Genomic DNA, 22,517 nt, shown 5'->3' with positions numbered 1-22,517 from the left:
TGAGTTCACCCTCAAAATACAGAATGCCTGCTGAGAACTTAAGTTAAAAGCCCCAAACCCTAAGTGYGAACCCTTACTCATTCCTTGACGAATCTCCCAGGAAGAGAGCGCCCTCCTGACACCTCAGGGACACCGGTGGTTCGCAGTGAGGCGCACGCTCGCCCTGAGCAGGCCTCCCTGCAGGGCCGGCTGAGCCGGGCAGCAGTGACCCGCACTCCCAATGCCCGTTCCCGGCCAGGCCAGGAGCCGCCTCATCTCCGCCTCAGCCGAGGAGGAGGAGCCGCCGCCGCCTTCCCGCCGCGCTCCCGCGCCAGGGAGTGCGCATGCGCGGCGCGGCACGTGCGCGGCGCGATAGGGCACGTGCGCGGCAGGGCACGYGCGCGGCGCGGAGAGGGCGCGTGCGCCGCACGTGTTCCGGTGCGCGGCAGGGCGCATGCGCGGCACGTGCTGCGATGGGCGCGGGGCGTTCCCGCGATCGCCCCCATGGCGATGGACCAAAGTCTAAGTTTTGGTCCCAGACGGACTTAGACCAAAATCTAAGTTTGAGTATGGACCTAGGTCTTTCATCCCTTTACCATGTACCTTACCCATTACCAGCACCGCCTTAGCCATGACTAGTAGAAATCTATTAAAAGGCTGATTAAAAATCAAGCAGAAACATGTTTGTTATCTGCCTTTGTTATCTAAATTAAAACTATTCTTAAAGACTTTTTATTAAAAAAAACAGCTGCTTCTTTACACAGTGGATGGGCAGGAGGCTAGTTTAATTCATACCAGCCCAGCCATTTACTATAGCGCATACAATGGCAAAGGTGCCGTTTTGTGGGCTGTTAAAGTTGAGAGTTATAAATAATTCCTCTAAAAACTCCTTTTTGTGTGTGTGTGTGTGTGTGTGTGTGTTTCAGGAAGAAAAAGCCTCATCTGATGCTCAGGAAAACAAGTGTAGCTTTTCTTAACCAAGAACTGCAAACAATGCTGAATTACAGCTGTCCATAGCTGGGCAAACAGCCAGCCACAAAAACAGGGTCTGTCCCTCCCAGGGTTTCAAACTGTCTCTGTGCTCCTTCCCAGGTCACTTCTTGCATATAGGAAAACACTGAAAATGACAAAAATACCATTTCTCAGAAACTTGTTAGATCTGATTGGACTTTCAGGATAGGAGGAAGAATTTTAAGTCATAAATCAGTTTTTCAGGGAGATGATTATTTTCTTTTTTTTCTGAAAGGATGTAAATAACCACACAAAAGAGTTTTCTGGAAAGGAGATAATGATATTGCTCCTCTCAACCTGCATGTTGCTTATGAACTTGCTTTTGAAATATGTTAGAAGAATTTATGAGGCATTAAAGTTTATGCAATAACATTAAGGTTTTGTTTCATTTTTTAGTAAGTTTGTATTTTTTTCACATCTTTATGACATTTTTATGGTTCTGTGTATTGCTTGGTCATGTTAAAATATGAATTTAAATAAAGTTAATATTTTTTCAGAATCTTATGAGGCTAATTCATACCTTCGGATTCCAGATTTTTCCATTTCTCTTAAAACTCCATTTTCCACTGTATTTGGCTTGAATCTTCTGACAAAAGTTATTCTACAGTTTCAATGTACTGTTATAATGTATATTATTATTTTACTGTTTATATATATTGACTTGTATTAATATGCCAAAAAGGCCATGATATAAGGAAAAGCACTTTTGAAATGTTATAAGAAATTATGATTTCCTCCCTCATTTTGCATTTCCAAATCTTTGCATCATTTTCAATTTTAATGCTTTCATAGAATTAAAAAAAAAAAACAAAAGACAACAAACAAATGGAAAGTCAGAGCAGCACCCAGATGGATGCATGGACAGATAGTTGTCTAAAGCATATCTGTGTGAGAGAAAATGGGAAGATCAAATTAAATGTAAGTTTTGATTAAACCATGCCTGGATTTCTCTTTCTTTGGCTGTAAAAGTTGAACAAGTTATTTCCTCAGCATAGTTCTGTTGGGGCTGAAATCTCACAAGGACATGGCTAGGCTACGAGTTAGTTTGCTTAGCTCAGTTCTATCTCCATGTTATCTGTTTATCAATCCCATGTTTTTCTTTCGTAAGAAAAAAAAGGAGTTTGAAAATAGCATGATCTCCTGATTGAGTTTAAGATCATGCTTCCGCGCTGTGAAACACTTGACTTTTCTGTGCCACATTTCACCTKTGTGTAAAAGGGTATTTCCTTCTCTCGTAACTCCATTGTGCTGCTTTTTCCATGTTTGAAAAGTGCTTTGAGATAAAATACATGTTAAAAGGAAGAAGGTTGTCCTTTGAGGCGCTGTATTTTTTGTGCTACAGTGAAGCCTGCATTACAGAAAGGAAAAAATTGCTGAGCTGTCAAGAAAATGAGCAGMAGTAGTTAAAATCCCAGTTTCTCTCAGTGTCTTGACAGAAAGTATCGCTAGAGCAGCAAGAACAGTTTASAGAGATGCAGTTTACTAAATATGCCTAATAATAGAAATGCCTGTAGTATTCTTTTAAAACACATACCATGCACTTCAGATTCCAGGAAAATGTTGATAGTGCTGTTGTGCTGCAGTTTTATTCTGCTGCAGACCATTGCCAAGCAGTTCACAACCACGCTGGCCATAATGTGGGAAGAATGTTGTTGTTGTTGTTGTTGTTGTAACTCTTTGTGTCTCTGCTTGGATGACGGGAATGATTCGGAGCATTAGTATTCTGAGGAGGAGAGGCTGTGAAAAAGCCCGTGACTACAGGGCCTCCTGACTCTGGCGTGGTGCTGCCAGTGATGTGGAGGGGACTGACTCCAATTGCGCCGGCTTGGAAATAGCCCTGCCATGGTACAGAGAACAGACAGACGGGCGATTCATAGCACGGGCGTCATGCTTGCAGATTTGCAGTGCTAGCTGTGCACTCTCTGTGGAAGAATGATACCAGGTGAGCAAACATCTCCCTCCGTGCAGGGACAGCAGGTGCTGGTGTGCCACTTTGCACATGCCTGTGTGTGTGTGTGTGTGCTCCACGACGGGCTAGCTGTGCAGAAGGGTGAGCGTGYCTTCTCTCCGCATGTGTTCTTCTGGCAGGATTGGGGAACCTCATGCAGGATGTGCTGTGGTGCTTTAGTCAAGTGAAAGGAACTATTGACATTGGGGTGACCGAAGGTACGTTTATTTTTTTCTTTTGTTGCTTTAATCAAAGATAATTGATTTGTTAATCATACTCTTTGCCTAATATATGTGTGGAGGGGGTTGCTCACGTGGTGTTGGGTGAAACAACTGCTGGCAGAGGTGAGTTACACTTCTTTTCTGCTTTTGCTCACGTATTTACATATTTGAAAACATAAGTCACTAAAATTAGCTTCCAGAATATTAATTTGAAGGCATTATGTCTTAAGCATATCAAGAACCTTGAAATACATTTCCTTCTATTTTCAGCTTTTATTTACATAAGCATTTCGGGGAATTACAAGACCACCTCTTCCACTTTAATATCCTTTGCTGGAATCAGCTCGTGTTTYGGGGTTTCAGGGCTGTGTTTCTGATAGCAGAGCTATTAACACAAGTTTTAAAATACTGCTCATTCTTATATCTGGAGCTACAGTAATTTGCAGTGTATAGACTTACACAAATATGTATCTGTGTGTAAGGAACTGCCTCGAACAGGCAGACTGAGGATTTATGAGCACATACAGTAGCTTTTGGGGTGATTTGTGCTTCTGAATGACTTGGCGCTTCTCTCCCTGCAAGTACACCCATTCCGTATTTGGCTGACGTTTTGACTGAAAAGCATGGTCAATCAAAAAGAAATATATTTAATTTTCTTGACCTTGAAGTTCAAAGTATTCTTTCAGTCCTGTTCCTCCCACATTGATTCTTCTATTTTTAGCTTTTTAATGGTAATTTTCTTACTCTTATTTCCCACTTTCATCTTCCTTTCCCCTACTGTAAGTCTTAACTGCAGTGGCAGAACTCACTCTATGTTTGCAGCCGGACACCAGTGGGTAGGCACTGCTAGGAGCATTGCATTGCTCCAGACAAATGGCTTCGTAGGCGAGAAATAAATGCAGGAACTCAGTTGGTTTACAGCATGTATTTCTTCTGTTTTATTGTATTTCCTGAAACACGAGGCTTACTTTAAAAGCAAAGTCTTATAACACTGAGAAGGGAATTGAGTTAGCAGCTGAGTTAGAACTGAGTTATTCTCTGACACTTGCTCACTGATATTTTATCTGCTCCAGTGGCAGTTACTTGCAATGCCTTTTGCAGGAGAGGGTTATTGTGTATAAYCTCTCAAGGCTATTCAGGATATTTAACAATTTGTTAAATCTCTAGAAAAAAAAACTGTAACAAAAGCCACAGCATTTTTATATTAAGATGCTTTTTGTGGAACTGATTCCAAGTGATTTGAACTTTTACTGTAGAATCTGAAGATCATTTTAAATGGTCAAGAGTACTTGTTTGCCAGTCCAGGACTAATAAAATGGTACTTTGCCTCTTYTTTTCCCTACCCTTTCTCCATGTAACCTGTTATCAGCGGATAGCTGTAACCTGTTATTTTCCACATTTGATTCTCAGCGCGAAAGGAATACAGAGACGTGGGGACAGAAAAGACCCCTGTAATCTTTGCATGGAGCCACAGAATAAAAACGCCTCAGAGATATTACTTTAAAGGCCATATTCAGAAATAAATAACAAAAAGTAATCAAGTCCATCTGTAAAATCTTGTCAACAGGAACAGATGGTGTTACCATGATTGCGCAGCAATCTTAGAGAATATTTTAGATACGGGTTTGGTCTCCTGGCTCTTCACTGTTTTTGTGTTTGCATGGGAATATGTGTCTATATGTGTGTGTATACAGATGTACATACACATGAATCACGAGTTATAAATATGTTTTTATCTCACAGCATTCAAGTGTCTCCCCTTCATCAAAGTTTATCCAAAATGTATTGGTTCATTAGTCTTCATGGCACTTTTCTGGACTTCAGAACTCTTGGTAGCGTTCAAGCATCCCAAATGGACAAAATGTGATTAATTATTGGAATGCATGCAGCTGTATACTGCTCGTTGAAAGGGAATGTTGCTGTTACATATGCTACRTGATGCGTCTTTAAAAGTAGAGAAGCTGGTAACAAAAGACTTTTAGCTTTTAGAGAAGCTAAAAGTAGAGAATTTCTGTTCAAAGCAATTCTTGAGTGAACTTAAGCCAGTCACTTCTTGGATCTGTGTGGATGATATTTGCTTCAGAGGCTCATATAACCTCTAACTCTCTGTAATTTGTATCTGTGTTGATAAGCAGATTATATAGATCGACATAGGCAGTATGGGGATGATGTAGCTACGCTTAAAAGTGCACAGAAAGAGGAGAGACTTGGTCATAGGAAGAAATACAGCCTCCCTCTGGAGCTGTAGTGGCAGCTCTCCCACAAGGATAGCCCTCCCACAAGGATATCGCAAATGTTTGGCATCACGAGAACCTTTACAAAATGAGATGGAGCACTGTCAAAGCTGTTTAACCATTAACTGATTGTGACTTTATCAAACCGCCTTTCAAACTGCAGCAAGACTGATTTTTTTTTCCCCAGATCATTTAATTTCTCATTGGATCACTATTCCTCCTATACAATTCTCAAGTTTAAAACAATCTTCTATTTATAGAAAGGTATAAATAATTTCTTAGAAAGGGCTTCTTTAGTCCATACCATCGATCAAATACCAATGGGGGATTTCAGAGCTCACAAAGCTGAAGAAATGAGATTCAAACAGTGATAAATTCTGATTGTTGGTATTGATCTTCCACTCTGTCAGGAAAATTGCAGGTRATATTCTGAGCATAACTTTGCAGGAGTAGAAAAGAGCATGGTACAGGAGGATTTCTCTATTGGCACTGGAACTGAGGCGTGCAGAGGACACGGGCAGAAGTCAAGGCATGGTCCACATCCTCCTTCCACCGGCACCTTGGTCACGTGCATTGATACCTGACTCAGTCTAGTGCAGGYATTCCTGCAGTCTGGTGCTGTGCCATTCTAGACCTAGAATTTGTGGCTGAAAAGGTTAAACAAAGAAGGTGAAAAATATATAATAATCAGCTAGTGAAGGCCTGCTATTTCATCTCCTTCTAGAAACTTGTTATTTCCCAATTTTACCGGCCATTTGCTGGAGTTACTTCAATGAAGAAAGACCATACTCAAGCAGAGGAGGAGTTTCCTGCTGTTGTCCTGTGAAACGTGTAACTTACTCCTCTGGCCCTCACAGCTGAGCGATGCCCCTGACAGGAACTAGTGAAAGGGGGAGAGGGAGCCCAGAGTTCCCCATAATTAAATTAAAACTGCAAGGGGAATTGCTTCTGATAGATCTGACTTGAACCGTTTATTCTAGCATTGATTCTGCAGTATTTCCCAAACAGACATAGCTGGCTATGTGTGCACATTAATCTCGATGCTCCCTGCTCTCTAAGTGCAAAGTTTAGCTCTGTGTTTAGAATTGGGCACTAGAGAGGAGTGCRAAGTCAAAGGATTCTCTAGAGTGGAGAAGGAAACAAAATGCATGTGGGCAGTAGCCAAAAAGAAAAAGGGAAACAGGTTCAGGTTCTTGCCCCGTCTTGTATCCTGCTCCTGACAGGCCAAATGATCTGTATGGTCTCATGGCAGGATTTTTAGCTTTTATCTTTTTGGGAAGGAGACCTTTACAGCAACTGTACTAGGCAAAAATAATGGAACATCTAAAATAAGTTTGCAAAGGTAATTTTTATTTTTGCATATCAAGCTCAGGAACTATATTATATTTTCATACCGTACATGCTATTAAATGTGAAAATACAAGAAGAGCTATTTGAGAAGAAAGGTCCGTGTAGGCCAGCCTCCTGCCTGCAGCGATGGTCATTCTGGAGACAGCATAATGCATAGATACTATTATACACCCCCAGACAGTCTGCCAGTCTCCTGCAAATTATGACTCAGGCACTTCCCAAACCCCAAATGGTATCTGGYTTTCATTTTGCTCAGTGAGTCTTTGAGCTTGTTTTGAACTGCTCTTTCTACCTATGTAGTCTTTCAAAGTGCCTCTTGTGAGGAGGAATCCCACAGCTTAACTAGCTGTAACGCRTCTCCTTTTGCTCCCTCTTAGGTTCATTCGATGCTTCTAGTTAATGGTATTTCGTGCAGAATCAAAGACTGCTTCTGGGGCTCCATCRTCCTCAGGTGACCAGAATGAGCACGTCCCATTTGGGTGACACGTGTCCAACACGTAGACCGTAAGCCGCGTGCTGGAATGGAAATAGTGATCCATTCATTTTTTACTTTGCAGAGGTGAACAGTTTCCCTAGAACCATTCTTGGCTCACCTAAATTATAGGCAGCCTTTTTCTGAAATGATCCTGACTCCAGAATCACCATACAACTGCTTGGGCATTCAGGGCCTTTCCCACGGTTTGTGGCAGGGCTTTATGAAAATGGRGCCTCTCTGATCATACAAGTATGTAATTGCAGTTTCACATCTGTGATGTGGTTAATTACACACCTAACTCTCCCCTGCCCTTTCACCTGGAGAGTCCATTCATCCCTTTCTCAAAAGCACCTGATTCTAGTGTCTGGGTGCAGTGAAACAGCTGTGTTTTCTTCAGAGATAGTGGCTTAAATTTCCAGACTGCTGTGTTAAATAATCTTACAGTGTGAGTCATAAATGAACTTATAGAGTGACTTGGAATGAAAAGTGCTTTACAAAATCTAGGCTCTTCCGTTCACTTCTTGTCTCCAGGCATGGGCCAGAGATACACAGGAGTATTTAAACATCGGCCATCACTTGTGTCACACAGCCACAGTGAGCTGTCACCTYAGAGCAGGAAGGCTTGGCCAGGAGTGTTCTGTTTGGTTTTCAGAGTCTAGCGAGGACATTTTGAATAAAGAGAAGCAGACTAAAGTGAAATGAAAAGCTTTTCGCCCTCCTACTGACACAGGTGCTGCGCSTTGCTGGGATAAATGCAGTCATGATTACATCTGCCAATCAGAAAAACCAGAAATGCCCCAGCCAAGTTAGCAACCCAAAGTGAGGAGTAGCCCAGAGCCTCGCAAAGGCAACAGCTGTAAGTGATTTGGTTGCAAAGGAAGGGCTTATCCATTAGGCAATTAAACAGCAGGAAAACAAGCGAACTGAACAGGAGCAACTTGACCCCACATTAAGAATTTTTTTCCAGCTTCCCTCTCAAGATAGTGGGGGKTTTTTTTAGTATTTTTAAGTATATTTTTCATGCTGAGCAGGCAGAGTTTGGTTGCACTCAGCTATGAGAAAATCCGACCCTAAACGGGAGCCCTCAGGGGAGGGAGCAGAGGGCTCTGGGCAGGTAGGTCTGTGCTCACCCGGGCAGGGGGTCTGAGCGGCCCGGCCCGGCCCGGCCCGGCCCGGTTCGGCCCAGGAACGCGCTCCGTGCGCGCGGGGACCGCGGGGCTTCCCCTTCGCTCCCGCCCCCGCCGGGGAGCCGCCCGCGCCCCGTCCCGCCCGGCGGGGCATCCGGGGCGGCACCGCGAGCCGAGCCGAGCCCGCGCGCGGAGCGGAGCGGAGCCGGTATCGGTGCCGGTACCGGTGCGGGCGCCCTGCGCGGGGCCCACTGCGGCCCGGACATGGGGCCCGCCGCCCCCGGCCGCGCTGCCCCCTCGGCCGGCCCCGCGGCCGCCCCTGCGCCCGAAACGCCCTCATGGATTGAGCCGCCTCTGCTGCGGTTTTAATTTTTTACATATATATTTTTTTCTTTAGCTTTTTTATTTTTTATGTTTCCCCCCGTCATTTTTTTTTTTTTTTTACCATTTTCTGGAAGATGAAATGCTTCTCACGCTATCTGCCTTACATCTTCAGACCGCCCAGCACCATCCTGTCCTCCAGCTGCCACGCAGAAGGTACCGGGGGGGGGGGGGGGGCGCCGCTTGCCTGAGCGTGGCTGCCATCGCCGTGCGTGGCACGGCACGGCCCGGTCCGGCCCGGCCCCGTACGGCACGACCCGACCCGGCACCGCCGCGCGCTCGCCCCAGAAACCTCCCGGGCGGCCGCAGCCGGCCTCCCCGCGGRAAGCAGCGGGAAGCTGCCGCGGCGTCATCGCTTCTCGCAGGAGACGGCTAAAACGCCGGAAAAAATGTTGGGAAGGCATCTGAACACTCAGCAGAAAATGATTGTGTTTATTTGCGTAAATGCTCCTTGTTTTGCTATCAAGTTTGCACGAGATGCAAGCAGCAAGACTAGCTTTAAGGAAGACTTTCTAGTTATTGTACTGCACACTTTACAGCTTTATGCAATTTTTAATCATAACATTTAGTTAACTTGTGTTTCCCCTAGAAAAATGAAAAAGATCTCGTAGTTCTTGCATTTGGGTATCTGCGCTTTTCTCCATTCAGTAAAGGCTGTTCAGGAGTCTGCAGAAATAGTTCTGCAGCGATTTGGAGAAATGAAACGTTCTTAACAGGGTTTGAACTTTGCATTTAATGGGCAGGAATGCAAAGGATCGTGTCTGGAATTTAGCGAGGCTTCACTCAGACTTCTTCCACACAGAATGCTCTTCYGTGCTGATTTGTGATCCTGTCTGATAGAGCTGTGCGTGTTTGCTAGGTGTGAACTAGCCGACAGTTCTGTGAATCATCTCCAGTCATTTCAGACAGCTCAGCAGCATCAGAATCTCGCACGGTCATTACTTTCCTGTTTGGAGTTGCAGCACTGCTTCTGGTGCACCCGAAGCGCGTTCGGTTTCGGAGGTAAACCTACTGGTTTGACAAAACATGGCTCTGCTCACACCCGTGGTACCAAGAGGAAATGAGAGGCCAAGCTCCGCTCTAAGTTGCACAAGGGAAGGGGCCAGCGTTGCCAACGTTGTTGTTATGGGGTCGCTCGCTYGCGCCCTGTGACGTGTTTGCGCGTGCAGAGCTGCGCCGGGCTGCACTCCCCTCCGCTGCCCGGCTGGGTTCGGTCAGTGTCCAGCGCCCAGTCCCACTGGAGCTGCAGGGAGAGGGGCTGCGCTGCTGACCTGACCGTTGGATTTACTTTAGAAGTCAGTCCAGGGGATCTTTAGCATCAATGGAACGGCCACAGTGATACAGCGAACGGACAGGGCTTGCAGGGGTTTGAGTTTTGGTCCTAAAGAGTTTTCAGCGGTGCTTTTTCTAAATAGTAGTCCTCTGTACACCAAAACAGACTAGTAGCCCCAGTTTGAGCATCTCAGGGTTCTGCGTGGACCAAGGTGAGCAAGAGGAACGCGGGGAGCCCCTTTGCAGGGAGCTTGCTCAGCAGTGAGCAGCCATTGAGAGGTGCCCCTGGCCTCAATGGTTATTGAGGCTCCTCAAAACTGGGGGGAAAAAGTGGATGGAGCCGAATGTGAGAATTCCGTTTGACCCATCTGGTTTTGGATTTGTTCTCTTTAAACACCAAGATCAAGTTGCACCTCCTACGTAGAAATCTTTTTTATTCTTACCTGTACTGGTTCTGAATTAGCATAGGCAAAAGAGGAATCCAGAAGAGTTGCTTGAGTGAAACACTGTAAGAGCAAAGCAAGAAGAAGTGGTAAAAATGCCATAATAAGTAATGTGAGCAAAGAACACATGGAAAATTCTGGAATAAAACTGTAACCATCTGATGATTCCTTAATAAGGAAAACAACTACTTTCCTGGCTTCTTCCCCATCGCGTCACCAGGAAAGCTGTAGAGCTCTAGGCACAGCATGAAGGGCTCAACCCTGAAGGACTCTAACGCGTTAATTTAGCCTGGAGTGTCATCATCTGCTGCGATGTAGGCTTGGTTCAAGTGGAGGTTATGGACAGTTTTTGGTTTTTCATTCTTTTTCCGCCTCTGAAATCTATTGGGATAACTTTATCTGCTTAAAACAACCCAGGCTAAATCTGGAGTTTTGTCTTTGAAAAATACATTTTTTTGAAGTTTTCTTTTGTTTTCATTTTGACTTTGTCCAAAGGCACTGCTGTCTAAGATATTCTGAATAAGTTTTTTTTTATTTTATTTTTTTAATTAGAATAAGTAATTCAATTGAAAAGCAGATCTTCCTGTTTTAGGGGAGTTCTATGAGACTCCTGAGGAAAAAAGTTGAATTTGAGAAAGAGTACTGCACTGCTGTTCTATTTATTCTTTTCCATTACAAAAAATACATTAAAAATAGATGTACAGAACTACTCTGCCAATTACCAGGTGCATATTGTTAATTCAGGGTGGAACTAAGGTCTGGAGAGTTTAAACGACTGTGTAATGCATCAGAAGTGAGAGTGGCTAAAGAGGAGCTGGGCTCACTTTGAGTCTACTGTTCTTCTCTCTCTTTCTTGGCTCAATTTCTACTGCTCACAGTATTTGAGTGAGGAATATTGCCGAAGAAAAACATTTATTGCGACATTAGATAAGGTGAAAAAACAGCACTTTCATTTGCCSTGTTCTTGCAGTGGTGTTTTCATTGAAAATGTATCCGAACAGCGATTTGATCCCAGAATATGCACTATGAGCTGTTGATGGTTCACATCCTGCGAGGAGGGCTCAGTGACAAAGGGACTGAACGTGTCAGCACCTACCTTAAGTACTTAAGTTACTATCGGTTACTATTGCTTAAAGCTCAGGGTAGGCTGCAGCAGCTCATTGGCTTCAACTGTGTGTTTACAAAATTTACGAATTTCAGAATAAATAGAACAACACTGATCAAAAACAACAAAGTGGGAATCTTAGCACAAGGATTTTGCSTTTCGGCAGCTGTTTGTCTCAAGGATATCTGAGATCATTGCAATCCCCATTTAGGTAACCTTCAGGAAAAAAAGCCTTTGAATTACAAAAACAATATCCTTTTCTGCAGATGAGGAAATAAGCACAAAGAAGGGAAGTGAGTTCTCTGAGGTCATGCAGTCACCCACCTTTTAGTCATAGATATGTTTTTGTTCTAGAATTTAGCTGAACAGAAATATGGTGTTTTTTTTTTTTTTTTTTTTTTTTCCTCCAGTTCTCTGAGGAAAGTTTTGAAAGGTTGACTGGGTCATGGAAGTATTAATTCTTTTGGATACTTCAGTTGGCATTTAGGCGTGCAGCACTTCTATCTTTAAAAATCTTGTAGTGTTTCTAGGGAATCTTTTCTTGCATTATTCATTTGAAAATCAGGCTAACGCCATGAATATATTTTCTGTAGCTTCTGATTCTTTTTTCAAATTTGATTGGCATTTGACTTAAGTTGGATCAGAAGTCTTAAATCACTTTGTATTTCATACCAACCAGTGTGTGGACATTCTTCTCATCAAGTCTATGTTTTCTGCACAATAGATGTGAATCTGCAAGCAACAGAAATATATTTACTTTCAGGTTACCAACTTTGCTGTTAATAAGAATTACTTAAATATTAATATTTAGTATGGAAGACTTTCAAGTGTCTAATCTTACTTCTGAGGTATCGATGCTGTATTTCTTATAGTTACAGACAATAATGCCTGAAATGACATATGTTTGATACAGCAATGCAAAAAAATTTGGATGCAAAAATGAAAACTCATTCAGGAGAGCCTATTTAGTGGTATATTTCAAAATAAAACAAAAAACTACTAATTCCAACCTGAGTTCAAAAGAAATGGTAAGAAATGACCTAGAAATAGGTTATTCATAAGAAATGAATGCTACATTCATTAAACTTGTGCACTCTCCCTCATTTTCTTTTTATAGCTGCTGATTGCAATTGCGGCTTGGTGATTTACAAATTAGTTTTTTGATTGACTTTGCTTTCCTTTGTACACTTTGGCTTTGGGGTTTCGAGGTGCTTGCTTCCTGTTGCGTGTTGGGGACAGTTGGCAGCTGCAGCTCCTGATCAGTGCATTGCTGCTGTTTGCCATGGCAGGGGGTTAYGGAATTGCATGGACAGTGCCTGTGGATTAGAATATATCTGCTTTCAAAAGACAGAAAGTAGCAAATCTGATTACTCTGCTTTATCTGAGGTACCAATAAGGCTGCAGTGCATTTGTACTCTTTTGTAAGGTGCTCCAGGCCTCTAAGTGCTTGCAAGCCAAAGAAATTGTAAGTAATAAATGTACTTGTCAGTATATGACTTTATTTTCATAAGAATAATATAGATATTTTTATGGAGGAGAGCCTAGTATTTATTGTGAATTTTCCAAAGTGGAAATAGCGTGAAAATAGGTCAGAAAAGCTTTTTGATAATGAAATATCGGTAACTATTGATTCTGTTGACTGTAATTATTGCATCGGTGTCATAAACCTTGACACTTCTGTAATATTTTATATTTCCCAGATACTTTACAAAGTAGATTTTCGTAGTCGGGACTGTAGACCACCCTCCCCAAAAAGTGTCCACTGAATATAGTTCAGGTTGGGAACAAGATTTTGGGGTCAGTTCTGTAAATAAGATGAAGCAGGGTTTGTACAAACCATAAAATGAGTGTTTGTTCAGCATCAGCAAGCCCCAGTATCTCTTCATTTAAAGAATTTACAAGAGTCTGGTATGATTTAATAACTCTTGCATACATGTTCCCTAGTCATGTAAGTAACTTCGAGTGACTAAAGCAAGTTGCTCATGAAGTTGCACTGTTCATAAAGCACTGCCTCTATAACCAGAGCCAAGCACAAAGTCTGCAATTGTTAGTGTGGGATTTTAATGCTGACCAGTTTTCCTTCTTACGGGAGGAAAAATACTTCATGCTGCACTGTGGATAAATTTCTATCTGGCTGGGAATAACAGGAGTAGAAATAAAAGGTGAATCTCCTGCAGAAAGTGTCCAATGTACTCAAGGCCGAGACCATGCGTGCCGAGTGCTGCAGGCCTTGCTGTACAATGCAACAAGAGGAAGGGTGGCTGCTGGTAACGAAGGATTTTGAACCCTGCCGTGCTTAACCTGCTGCTGTCCAATGCAGATGTTAGAGGAGAAATGGAGGCAAAATGCAGGGAGAACAGAGAGCAGCGTGGGAGTGCAGGGAGAGCCGCAAACAGAGCTGCAGAAACGGGAAGCAAAGGGTTTGCTCTGCAGCTGTGGTGGAGTCCCGGCCAACGCCCTGGCCATCCCTGTTGGTCACTGTCGTGGCTGCACGCGCTGCCCTCCCGGAGCTGGATCGGGCACTTCTGCTGCAGACACGGGCTGTTCTGGGGATGCTGCTCAGCGCTTTGTCCTGACGCCTGTCTGCGGTGGGACCGTGGCTGCAGAAGCCGGGTTTGGAGGCTGTCCAGCAGGATGAGCTATACTGGTAGCACTGGTGCACTGCAGTGCTGCTTAGACAAGACTTCTGTCCATGCTGGGTTGGTTTGGAGTCTTACTGCTATCCAGCTGGTCTCCAGACACATCGAATTTAGCAAGAAATGAATGAATAAATCAGCCTGAGATTTTGAATGCGAGGAGATACGCTGCAGAAAAATACCCTGCTGTGTTGCTTCCCTCAAGATTCAAGTGATGGTATTAAGAGATAATTATTGAAGTTAACGTGGAAATGTGCAGTGGGGAGATGATACATGAGGAAAGGGCTGATAAGAGCTCGGAGGTCTCTTGGTCCAGCCTTGTGTTGATGACGGGCTTGGGAAGCAGCAGATGCAGCCAGAACCTTGAGGGGTTCCTGCCCGAGGCGCCTCAGGGGACAGTGKCGGTGCTGGGAAGGGCTCTAGCGCCGGGCTCTCCTCGCGGGACGCGCTTGCCTGTTCCTGACCGACGAGGTCCGAGGGATTCTCGCTGCCCGCTCTGCAGCCCGTGACCCCGGCCGGGGCCTGCAGCCCGACGGCGCCTTGTCCGCCTTGCGTGTCCCGGGCGGCACCGGCACCGCAGGAGCAGTTCTCAGCGTCTGCTCCGACGGAGCAGCGGGAGAAATGGACTCTATAAAGCTGTGAGGAAATCTCTTGGGAGAAATGTGTAACTCGTCCTTGATGGGTTTGCTGCTCATTTAGGGAGGTAAAATTGCATAATCAAAGGCAATTAGAGCTAGCAGAGCAAGTTGYGTGGCTTGTGACTTACTAGTAGAGCCAATAGCGAAATTTGTCTCAAAATCTTGTTTTTTTGCTGATATTTAAAAATACTTTGTAAAACAGAGCTTCTTCTCCCYGGTCTCTTGGGAAGTTTAAAATAAGACTAAACTATGGTCATTTTCACCATGTTTTTTTCCTCTGGGAGACATGGGCTCTGCAGTAGGCCTTTCRGTGCTAAGCTCCAGGGTAATGTTAGTTAAGGCCCATCCCCATCACCAGCAGTTCCAGCACGGATGCAGCCGGACACGCTCGGTGTGCACAGAGCGCCTCTCGCCGCACGTGGCCGGATGCCCTCGGAGGAGCTGCGCGGGGGCCGAGGCCCCGAGGAGCCCTGGGGGTCCCTGACGGGCTGGGGCGGCTCTGCTGGACGTGCCGGGCAGCGCCGCGTGGAGCAGGGCCGGTGTGCGGCGCGGGGCTGCTCGCCGTGCGCGGGGCTGCGCAGCATCCCTTGCACGGATAGGACTGTATCGCACCAGAGCTGCGCGGGAGAAAGGAAAGGCAGTGTAAAGAATCAATAGGGCAAATATTAAGTATTTGGCAATAGAGGCTCCTGTGGCGGCCTTGGGGCAGCGCGGGGCACGCGGCAGCTGCGGCGGCACAGGGCACAGGCGCCGATTGTGAGCGATGGTGAGCGGGGCGCGGGGTGCCAGGCGCCGCCGTCCCGCCCGCCCCGCACAGCGAGCCCTTGTCCTGCACGGGAGCCGCGCCAGCCCGCGGGCTCGTCCGCCGGGACGCGGGCATCCAGAGGAGGGGTCTGCCGAGGGGATCCGCTGCAGCGGCATCAGCCCGGGCGTGCGGAGAGAGCGCCAGAGCTGCGGCCGGCTGGGTCGGTGCCGCGCAAGCGGCTCCTGCCCCACACACCGGCCGCCCCTGGGCTGCTGTGGAGCTCCTCGAACCCCCCGTGGCTCCGCGTCCGACACCGGAGCTTCATCGGCTCCCTGCACTCACGGACCAGTGCCCGGCACACACCTGCCCGGGGTTCCCATGGTCCATATTCGGTAGCAGTGCTTGACAAAGGCCAAGCTAAAAATGTCCGTCCGGCTTCTGCCCTGTGTGAAGTCTGGGACTAACTCTTGGATCATTGAGCTCATTTAACTTGGTCAATACGGAGTGTTCGTGTTGCTCGCTGGTCAGTTGGTGACAGGTTAAGCAGTGAGCGTGCTGCCAAGGCATGGGGGCCGAGCATGGAGCTGACTCTTAGATCAAAATTAAAGACTGTTTTAGTGAAAAAGTATACAGAATAATGAAACCTGCCATTAAGTAGAGTGATTATTTCCTTGATCTCTGATACTGTCAGACTTCAGGGTTAATGAAAGAACAAGGAGCTGAATTTCCTTTAAAATTAAGGTATTTAGAAACTATATTAAATGCCCAGCGTATTTGCATGAACAGCTCCCTGGCTGTGGAAGATTGCTAAAGAGTATAGGAATTCATGTGCTTGAGCATCCCTGAGATAACTATCATGCTGTTTTTTCTTAGGCCTTCAAGAGTTGTCTTTTTTCCTGGGGAACTTTTTTTTTTTTTTTTTTTTTTTTCCCCACCCAGCCTTTGAGCTGGCAGTTTCTGGAGGCACCCGCAGAGGGAGATGAAGGCCGTGATGTTTAATCACTTGCTGTTTTTAAAGCCGATTTTCAAGCTTACCCCGCAGGTGCCTGTAAGGTGGAGGGTTAGCTTTTTAGGGGCCTTTAGCGTGAAAACTCGGCCAGAGGCACCTTAAAACTAATCTCTTTACCTTAAGGGCACCTCTAGGCTAAGTTTTGGGCTTTGAACTATTTTTGAGTGATACATGTGAAAAAGAGAAATAAATATTTCCTCGTGTGCTCCAGCCAGTAGATTTCTCTGTGGTTGACCGCAGAAAGTGAATTCAGGTGTTCRTTATACTGTGAGTCTTACTGAGATCTTTGGAATAGGCCAAGTTTCTGAAAGAAAACGCCAAAAACGCTGATGAAAAGGGCACCTGGGAGCTGCTTAAAGTCTGTTTTAAAGCCTCTGGTTGCACATGTGAAGCTGTGGAGCAGAGGGAGGTCTCGATGCCCAAGGCAAGTGTCCTTGGTGCCACTCGCTGCAGGCACCCGCTTCGGCTTCGCCCGGCTCTGGCTCGGCCGATACCGGTGGTGCTGGGGGCTCCTCTCCATCCTGCCATCGGGCTGAAATAGCTGTTTTTTCTGCTTGTTCTCTTTTGCTGGAGTCAATTGTTACGACAGACCTGGTGCTTGGCACCACCAGCGCGTCGCTGCTGCACTCACCGCCGGCGCGTGCTCCTGGTGAGTCACTGCTGGCTCCGACCCGAGCGRGGTCAGCGTGGGCCGGGACCGGGGCTGAGCTCCTCGCACTCCTCATCGCCTACAGCTGCAGGGCGAGAGTCAAAACAACCGTGTTTCAACCTCTTGGTGCAGTGTAGAGGCACTGGTAGCTGTAAATAAGCCTTGTTGGGGTAAGCATTGCTGTATTGCTGTCACAGGGGAAATGTTTTACCACTGTAATTTTATGGCCAGATGCTGAAGTAGTTGTATACATTTAAAAAAAAAAAAAAAAAAAGAAAATGGAAATTCTAGGTTCAGGCAAAGCCTGAGTTGGAGTTCAGCATTTGCTGTTTGAGAAGTGTATCTTTTTGTACTAATTGCACTAATTTTGCACTAATTTCCCCAGTCCATCTGTCCTTCCAGATTTCCTTATAGCAGCCCCCTGCCCAAGCACCAGGAGCATCTGTGGATGTGAAGTTTGTTATGGGAAATGGGAGTGTTCATTGAGSAGGAGGCAAGTTTGCTGAGGTTTGACTTCTCTGCTAAGTTTTAATTAAAATGCAATTGAAAGGATGGATCTAGACCAGTACCCTTTTTTTTTGCTATGTACTACTTGTTTGCTGGAGGCAAGGTGATAATTTTCTTTCCCGTGCAGTGGAATTCTCTCTCACACCCAGCCATGCAGCGTCCAGGCCGTGCTGCTGGAGGAGCTGCAAGGAGCAGGGCTGCCCAGGAGGCTGCTTTGGGCAGCTGCCCCCTGTCCCCTTAAGGGCCTGTCTGGACTAAGGAAGGTTTTGGAGGCAGGATGCAGCTCTCCAAGTTCCTAAAGCTCTAATGCTTTATGAAATTCTCCCTTTTTGCAGGAGGAAAGGACAGGAAAACGTRCTGGGAAATATTCTTAGATGCAAGTTAAGGAATGGTGGCAAGTTGCAAAGATTTAAGAAATAAATAAATAAATAAACCCTGAAAAAAGCTGGAAAAAGCTCAGGGCAGCACAGCCTGCTGCTGAACGGRCTGAGCTGCTGCCCAGCACGGCGTTCCAGCGCTGCGCGGGTGCGTTTCCAGGGGCACCCAGGCGGTGGTGGTGTTCGGTTGTGTTCCATGTTCCCCGGGCACCTCGCTGCCCGCCGCGAGCCCAAGTGCAAGGAGGGATGCACCAGGACGGTTGTCTGCAGCTTCACCCGCAGTCAGCTGGGGTGCATCGAGGCCCCAGATAAAGTCCTGGGGACCATTGCCCTGGTGTGATGCGGTAGTGGGGCTGTGTAGGTGTGACTGCTGTGCACAGACACTGGGCCCRCTGCAGATGATTTGATAGCGATTTAACAAATTCCGTGCTCCACTGCAAATGATTTTCTGATGTAGATTATGAAAGAAAAACAGACTGCATAGAGTGATCTTGCTATATTTGGGAAATAAATGCTTTATCAGCTTTGTAAAAGCCATATGGTGGATTTATTCACAATCAGCGCTTCCATTCAAATGCAAGTTCATGGCATTTAGTGATAAATTTTCCAGTATGCAGCTCCGCACTCAGTTTTCCTTCCTCTTCCAGCATGCAATTTGAGGGCTGTCAGCTGGCTGCGGCTCCGGGCTCCACTCCTCTAGGYAGTGCGAACTGGGCAGCATCATTCACTTGCCTGCATTAGTGAGTCCTTGCAAACTCCTGCATATTTCATTTCCGTTCTTGTCRCTGCGCAGGGTTATTTTTAGTATCACTGGCCTGGTGTGTTACAGAGCGCTGGGCTTCCTCAGGGAAGGGGGCTCAGCGGCTCGTGCTCTGCATGCGAGGAGTGTCCGAGCGGCCGCCGGACCGGCCGCCCGCGGTGCCTCCTGGCCTGTGCTTGTACCCTGCCCAGGAGCAGGAGGTCGGGGCTGGCGCGGGACGCCGGGGGCTGCTGCTCGCAGGGTGGACGTGGTGCTCGTGGTGCTCGCGCACAGCCGCAGCTGCCGGACAGGTGCCCGGGCACAGGTGGCCCCGAGACAGACCCCAGCGCGCTCCGCTCGCTGCATTAACTGTGTTGTGCCTGGTTTCAGCCCTCTGTGCCTGCCCAGCTGCTCTGCCTACCTGTGTAATGGCAGCACTTAGCGCTAAATGGCTGCAAAAAGACCTCTAAAGCATTAGCTAATTAATCTGCACAGCATCTTTGTGAAGAAGCCATGCATTATTTAAGGAACTGACAAGAGAACCGGAAAGGGAGTTGGAGTGGGCTTAGAATTTGGGATTGTTGGCTTTGATCCAGGCATACTTGGTTCTTGAGTTCTGACACGTTCCGTTGCTCTATTTTATATCTTCCTTGCATTGTCTTAGCCTGGAATGGAGTATTTTTTCATGATCAGGTTATAAGGTGCTATAAAACCCCAGGTTTYTAAAATGTGAGGGGCTTCTCGGTCGCAATTCTCTGCCTTGCTAGTCAGAAATGCAAGTAGCCCTGTCAGCCAGGGAATGCAACTGCTGAGACCCTTTCTGGGGCTCTGAGGCTCCTCSAACACCTTCCTCCCCGAGACACAGCACGCTGCTTCACCCGCCACAGCGGATTCGGGCACTTGGCTCTGGTTCAGGGACTGCATTTAAGGTATTTGCATGAAGCACACCCATGATTTCCAAGATTCTGTATGCAAGAAAAGCAGATCCATTCGTACTGCTGCCCTGCGGAGCTTCCCAAGGATTGCTCTGGTACTGTAACCCAAGACGAGATGCAACTCCAGCATGCAATTTAGAGAGGAAATTAAGTAGGGGCTGGGCCAGGTTGWAGTGATTAGTCTGCTGAGATGCAGCCATTTCCTCATCCATGAACCTGAGCTTAAATCTTCAGATTATACMGCTGGCTTGGAGACAACCTGGAGGAATCATTTGGGCAGTTGGAAAAGGAAGAATAACAGTAGATATAACACAGTCCATGTTCACTGCTGCCTAGTGCAGGTATTATCCTGAATGTTGCTTGTGCTGTCACTATCTCCCCATTAGGAATGTGATAGAAATCACAAAACTCATTGCCCAGGAATTACTGTAAAAGAGCCACAAGATGAAAATAATTTCTCATCTCCCATATGGTGGACCTGAGCTATTCCTGGGGAGGTAGGACAGCTCTGCACTGTGCTGTCAGTGGGTATATTAGCACATGCTTCTCTTGTGCACAAAGATGAAAAATTGGCTTTCTGGGAACATGTGCAAGGAGCACCTGGAGTGCAGCAGGGTGGGCGCAGGAGGGAGGCGGCACTGGGCCCGCTGTAAGGTGCTGAGGATGAGGTAATTACCATTAATCAGCGTACCGATATTTTAAATGTTGAAACAATCTTGGCCTTCTGAGGAGTTTCTTGACTTTAAATAATTTCTTTTCTTTTTTTGTCCAGCTGCAAATTCTCTCCGGAATTCCTCTAGCAATTAATGAAATCCATCTCTTTTCCTMTGCTTGGGGACACCATTGCCATGGTTACCTGTACCTGTGCAGGGCCCCTGCGCCGCAGCGATTCAGCTGCTGAAGYGTCCTGGATGGCTGGGTCTGTGAGCGGAGAGGTCCGGCGGGGTTGGTGCCTGAGCAGGGGTCGCTCCTCGCGCCTCTGCTGTGGGTTTGCACCACGAAAGCTGCAGCGATGTTGGGCTGTGGTGGCTCGGTCGGGGCCGCGTGCCCCGGGGCACGCGGAGATGCGCTCGAGCGACRCGCGGGCTGTGCTGCGGGACGTGGCGGAGCATCCATGGGATGCAGATCATCCGGGACACGGGAGCAGTGCCGGCACGGCCGGCACTGCTGACCCTTGCCAAGGCAGTACCCTGAGCGCTCCCTAAAGCCTTTGGCCTCCTTCCATGGCGATCCCGGTGTGCCGCGGGGCGATCCCAGTGTGCCGCGATGGGAACCTGTGCGCCGCAGTGCCCAAAGTGCTCGCCAAGCACTCAGTGGAGGCAGCTAGAAACAGCCCTTGACTCTGTTTATTTCTTGTCTCTTGTAACTTTCTAGTTCCCCGTGCACCAGGGTGGACGTGTGCTCAGCCCCACGCTGCTCGCTCTCCTCCACCCAAGTCTCTTCACCTCGGGAGGCTCTGGATTGCGTCTTCCCCTTAGGCTTTGCACAAAGCCCTGGAAATTCCCATGCTGTCAGCTCCCATTGTGACAATACCCTGAAATAATAATGCATGCCTTAAAAATGAGCGGTATTTTTACCCAAGTACATAAATACCTCCTCGTTGTCCTCATCAAAGGCCTGGGTTCTCCCCAGATTTTGAATATCAAAGGTAGCACAGAGCGCATGGCAGCACTAGGTTATTTGATGAGCGCTTTGAAGCCTTCCTCAGCRGGTAGTTAGTGTTTGCTCATTGCTCAGGCCTCTTATTAAAAACAACTTTAACAAGTGCTGAAGGGAGAGCAAGGTCCCCAGTGCTGCGGCGCGTTCCGTGCTCGGATCCGGTGTATCCCCACCACGGGACGCGGAGTCTGGTGCCAGGGCCAGCGGCTCGGGCATCTTCCGCAYGCAGCAGGGCTCTCGCTCCCAGCACCGGCCGGCCCAGAGCGCCCGCGGCCGCTGCATTGCCCGAAACGCGCACCCGGCTGCGCTTGTTGGGTTAGCACAACCACGTGTTTCAYGGGAGCAATCAGGGTGAGCGTGCGTATGAGCTGTGTGCAATTCCTCATTTGTATGGCATGAAGAGTGGAGGGTTGAAGGTTTTGGCAGCTCAGGAATAGAATGAGTGTCCAGAAAAAAATCCTGATGTTTTGGTAGTAAATGTTCATGCTGATGAATCCATTACACTCCATGCAAGAATATTTTTTTTGCTTTAAATGTTCAGAAAACATACAGAAACAAGACAAGAATAAAATCAGTTTCATTTAATAAATTGCATTAAACTAACTGGATTTCCACGAGGACAATTGGATTTAGTGTTATTCTGCATATCATTGCAGGGTCAATAGGGGAGATGTAGGGAAAAAAACAAGCCTTGAAGGACAGTGTTAAGGGTCTCATCGTGGTGTTTCTGCGCTGATCCCAGCGTGTCTAATGCCGTCGCGGGTCCCGTGGCTCCCGCTGCGGCTGCGTGTGTGAGCGTGTCCGTGCGACGCGGGCACCCACGGGCGCCTGCGCCCTGGCTCCGGAGCCACCAGACTTGGGGCGCTCGGGTTTCCTTCCCGGAGGCCCTTCCATGATCCCTTTAACAGGATGCAGACGTTTGTCTTGTTTACTGACTGCTTAGCAGATGAATCTGTAGTATTGGTAATGACTGTATGAACATTAATAAGGCATGATATCTTTTATTAATTTTCTGGCTTGGTTTTTCTAAGTGGCATGAGGCAGTTTATATATACACATTAGCGATATACAAAGAGT

The 22,517-nt window shown here is 46.9% G+C and overlaps 2 protein-coding genes across 3 annotated transcripts in view; one reads left to right on the top strand and one right to left on the bottom strand.

The window, feature by feature from the left end:
* Positions 1-114, bottom strand: part of STK32A (serine/threonine kinase 32A) — a 48,186-nt gene extending 48,072 nt beyond the window's left edge. The window contains exon 1 of the mRNA XM_026046202.1: positions 78-114. The gene's annotated coding sequence lies outside the window, so the exon portion shown is untranslated. The remainder of the gene's footprint in view (positions 1-77) is intronic.
* Positions 115-2,837: 2,723 nt separating this feature from the next.
* PPP2R2B (protein phosphatase 2 regulatory subunit Bbeta) overlaps positions 2,838-22,517 on the top strand; it is a 47,175-nt gene continuing 27,495 nt past the window's right edge. The window contains exons 1-2 of one of the 2 annotated variants that reach the window (XM_026046168.1): positions 2,838-2,932; positions 3,079-3,156. In XM_026046168.1, the coding sequence (XP_025901953.1) occupies positions 2,923-2,932; positions 3,079-3,156 (88 nt within the window). In that variant the 5' untranslated portion in view covers positions 2,838-2,922. Of the gene's footprint in view, positions 2,933-3,078; positions 3,157-8,790; positions 8,883-22,517 lie in introns of those variants that run through there. The other variant, XM_026046176.1, reaches the window with a different exon arrangement.

Source organism: Nothoprocta perdicaria, unplaced genomic scaffold (genome assembly GCF_003342845.1).
Source record: "Nothoprocta perdicaria isolate Ctin4 unplaced genomic scaffold, notPer1 scaffold_107, whole genome shotgun sequence".
In the NCBI taxonomy this organism is placed as follows: Eukaryota; Metazoa; Chordata; class Aves; order Tinamiformes; family Tinamidae; genus Nothoprocta; species Nothoprocta perdicaria.
This window is presented reverse-complemented; position numbering and strand designations above follow the sequence as displayed.